General features: G+C 33.8%; 1 protein-coding gene across 1 annotated transcript; it reads right to left on the reverse strand.

Moving 5' to 3' along the window:
- Positions 1–2,852: 2,852 nt before the first annotated feature.
- On the reverse strand, positions 2,853–4,436 carry LOC141661706 (phospholipase A(1) DAD1, chloroplastic). The gene has a single exon (XM_074468710.1). The coding sequence runs from the start codon at positions 4,374–4,376 to the stop codon at positions 3,279–3,281; it is 1,098 nt and encodes a 365-aa protein (XP_074324811.1). The 5' UTR covers positions 4,377–4,436; the 3' UTR covers positions 2,853–3,278.
- Between the last annotated feature and the right edge of the window lie 226 nt (positions 4,437–4,662).

Consider the following 4,662-nt stretch of genomic DNA (forward strand, 5'->3'; position numbering starts at 1 on the left):
GGGTTTATAATAGTATATTTATAGGCAAAATTTTCAGCTGAAATTTTCCCATAAAATATTATTATTATTAACCCATTTATTATTCTCATTAATAATTAAAATACCTTTTAATTATTAATCCTTTTTCTAAACACTTTAGAAATAATTCTCTCTCTTGATTTAATTTCCAAAAAATTAAATCCTTAATTAATAATATTAAGAACTTTTCTTAATTAATTTATAATCAATTAAATCTCATTTAATCAATTATTAAATTTGCCAATTAATTATTTATTTTACAAATAAATAATTATTAGCCATTATTAATTAATTCCTCCACCATTAAATCATTCTCTTTTTATGGTGTGACCCTGTAGGTTCAATATTAAGCCGGTAGTAGAAATAAATAATAATAAAACTATTTTATCATTATTTATATAAATTCTCTAATTTATTAAATATGATTAATTAATTAATCACATTTATTCTACATCGTGAGGGATACTTCTCAACATATCGCGACTATCCGGATAATATGAATTCACTGCTTAGAGTACCAAGAACACAAAGTCGCCAATATTCTTCAATATTACAAATTAGAAATTAAACACCGGAAAGTTTAACTTTTTTAGGAATTCAATTTCAAAACAAAAGTAACTTATAAATTATAAGTTATAACTAGCATAATAACCCGTGCGAGGCACGGGTCATTTTCTATATTTTTTTTATGCATCACACAATTATAATATTTTTAGTTAGAGTGAATTGCAGATTGCACCCTTTACTTTGGCTGAAATTCAAAGTTGTATATCTGTTTTCATAAATTGCATAATGCACCCCCTAATTTTAAAACATGTTTCACATTGCATCCCTTCCGTCAAAATTGACCGTTAACGTTAATGGGTTGAAGGGTAAAGTTGGCATTTTGTTTTTGAACGGTAAAAACTCTGTGTGTATACATTGTGCTCATGTTTAATCAATATATACTCAACAGTTGTCTTCTTCATCCAAGTCACACACTTTTTCTTGAGTAATCATGGTAAAGAAGTGTAATTGTCGTCCATCGAAAGCTTGGACGAATGCAAATCCTGTTACTACACTGTAATCGGGAGCTTCATTGTCCACAAATCTTACTCTTCCCCTCATTTTACGCTTTCAATTGATGCCAATTTCGATGACAAGTAATTAGGGTTTCAATTGATAGGTAATTGGGGGTAAAAATGCTGGGTAAATGAGAGTGAAATTGGATGTAACTATGTTTCAGTTGTGCAATTACTAAAATACCCCTGTTGACTAACGTTAACAGTCAATTTTCACGGAAAATGACGAAAGGGGTGTAATGTAAAACAGGTTTTAAAATTAAGGGATGCAATTTGCAATTTCTAAAAACAGGTATATAACTTTGAATTTCAGCCAAAGTTACGGGGTGCAATCTGCAATTCACTCTTTTAGTTATTTTCTTATTTATAGATGTTATACAATATCTAACGTATATCAAATACAAGTTGATTGTTTATCGGGGTGTATTATTTTTATACAAGACATTACCAAATTACATAACGTTTCTAATATAGCTCATTAAGCAAAATATATATATTTTTGTTTATGTTGTATAATTTGTATTTAATAAATCAGTATAAACATGGTAGTCAGTGTACGTTTAAAATGAAACGATTAAACTTAATTTGTAGAATGCCATTAATATATTTACAAATAAAAAACTAAAAATTAACATATATGTTGAATACAGAGTTGAAAATTCACAACCCGCACCGCACCGCACGGTTTATTAAAAATTCATACCGCAACCGCACCATAAAAGTTAAAAACCGCGTTTTGCGGTGCGAATTGGTCCAGTGCGGACGGTTTTTGCAATTTTCTGCTCCCGTACCGTGAACAGTTGAGATGAAAATTTGGATATGAGTAGTGCTAGGTGTACATAATATTGTGCAAAAAATTTATACAGAATGACATAACAATTGATGTGGCGTGTTTTAATTAATATTAAAACACACAACATGTAATTATGTACTAAAATTTGTATACAATTTTGTGTACAATCATTTTCCTTTAGATATATGTTAAAATTATGATGAAATACATTTTGAAGACATGTGGACGGTTGAGAAAATAATTATATTAATCATCGATTTTTTTAGCGGTCATAATCACCTGGGATTATTATCATGACTCACACGTAATGTGTTACCATCTGAATATTTGACTGCGACTTCTGTATAAATTTTGGTTATTACCTCAACTATTCATGACCAGTCGTTTGCTATAACATCTAAATTATTCACAGAGACAATCACTTAACTGAGAATTTTTAACTAAAATCCATCAAAATAAAGTTGGTGAATTTGCGAAATTCCAAAATCTTTGGTCTGACAGAAGTTGACCACGTTTTGTTTTAACCTAACATTCAACTATTTTAAGCTAGTATTCAAAGTTTTGGTGGTCAAGAATGAGTAAATTTCTAGTGTGAACAACTAAGTTTTATTGTACATTTAAATACTAGTATTGAAATAGGCGACCAGCAACAGTAATCAGAATATACAATTATTACCTTTCGTTATTGATAGAATATTACTATGAAAATTTAAAGGGTCCGATGGTTTTGAGCTCATCTTCGGGTAACTATCATGATTAAAACCAATTATGTATAAAATAAGATTATATTTGTAAAAATGGGAAATGTTATATATTCTTACGAAATTATCATTCAACTTTTGTACCCGGATGCACATAATTTTGGGTCCTAAAGGAGTTATCTGAGCTCAACCTCTTACCCACAAATAAACGTTAAAATGTATATTTACAGAGTTATAAAAGATCAGTACTACAAGGAAACAATGTCAAATACAACCGGACAAATATATAGCATTTTTTTAGCAGCGAGGGATGTTATACCTAAGACGAATATAATTTGGTAATTCAACCTTCTTTCCAAGCACCTTTATATTCAAACTTCATTTTTCTCATGTTTATAAAGATAACCAACTCTAGCTGTACATCTATCTTTTATATCATATACATACGTGTCACCAGCTGTGTGTGTTTGTTTTTGTAGTAGACACATGGAGTATCTGGTTACCGATTCGCGGTAGAACCAAAAACACCTCCAAGAAAGTAAGACCTAATTGAACCTACACAAATGAATAACTATTGTAATTTGTCAAGTATATGGCGAGATAATTACGTACTGGCCTTGTTGCGTAATAATGTAGACTGAGGTCCGAGATATCACAGGTTAGCCGTTCAATTTTTCTTCTGATTTCTGATTCATGATTCATGATTCATGATCTGAACATAAGTCTCTTCTCATGCTCAGCTCCATGCAACACCTTCTTAGCTTTGTCTTTGAGCGGACACGTGGAGCTTGCAATGCCGTCAACCAACTCCAGATACGTCGTTAAGTCATGACACGTGGCAATATTAGCCACGTTAAAAGATGGAGAATTGTTGCAGCACAGTCTTAGCTCTTTTCCCACATCAGCATATAACCATTTCGTGTCATGTACGCGCTTTCGAATCCAACTTGCCATTCCATTACCATATGGAGCTGCATTGTTTCTTTTGCTATTGTTATTGATGATAAAACCTGGTATTTTGGTAATAACATCATTTGAGTTTACGATTCGAAGTATCCGTATACCATTTGTTTCTAAGCTTTTGCTAAAACAGTTATTTCCTACGCGTGGTCCTCCAAATGAAATTACTGTCACTAAAGGTAAATTTTTAAAACTAGAGTTGATATCATGTGCGGCCAATGTGCCTAGTGCTGCGCCAAGACTGTGGCCGGTGATTGTTATGCTTAGGGGATCATCGCCATACGTTTCGATAACTCTTTGAATCTCGTCTTTCAATGTATCCCGCAGACTAGGACATTTGTCGGTGCGTGACATGTACAAGCTCAAGAATCCGGTTTCAACCATGAGTTGATGATCTACCTCGCTGCTTTGTAGAGGAGCTAGTGTCGTACGTAGATTTTCGATCCACTCAAGACATGTAGCAGTACCCCTTATCGCGATCACCACATCACGTCTTCCTAGCCTAGCAATCACATCCTTGTCATCACAAACTGCCACGTAACCTATCCAGCTGGACCTAGTAGTCACCCAATTTGGAGCCCTACCAATCCAACGTGGTATTTGAACACCGCACGTGGCACGAAGGTTCTTCGTTACTTTATAGCCGCAATTCCCAAGGCCACATTGAGTCAGCATCATGTCAGATTCGAATCTACACCTACCGTATCCCGGAGACGATGTGTCAAAGTCGAACGACCGATAAGCCGCTTGGACGAAGCTGCCATACCGCAATATCTCACTTTTCAAGTCTTCATCAAGAGGATCAAGCAATCCATCCCAGTTATTGATCCCTTGATATTTCATCCACTTGTGGTTGAGCTTTGCCTCCTTGGTCGCACTAAATTCGACGGAACTCTTAGGATTCCAAGAACTGATGATGTTATAGGACTGCGAATTAAACCTTACAAAATAAGTAGAGTTAAAAGTTGTGATCACAAGTTTCGAAGAAGCTAGATTGCATGGAGAAGCTACTGCAACAAGAAACCTCATGTTTGAGGCTAGCTATATATAAGAAGATATGTATGATGAAATATAGAGAGGAAGAAAGATGGAATACGAACTCTTTTGGTATAAGTTTTGGAGCGAGAGT

Source organism: Apium graveolens, chromosome 5 (genome assembly GCF_009905375.1).
Source record: "Apium graveolens cultivar Ventura chromosome 5, ASM990537v1, whole genome shotgun sequence".
In the NCBI taxonomy this organism is placed as follows: Eukaryota; Viridiplantae; Streptophyta; class Magnoliopsida; order Apiales; family Apiaceae; genus Apium; species Apium graveolens.

Excerpts from the sequence above, each read along its gene's own strand:
- LOC141661706 (XM_074468710.1), bottom strand. The coding sequence starts at position 4,376 with ATGAAATATCAAGGGATCAATAACTGGGATGGATTGCTTGATCCTCTT.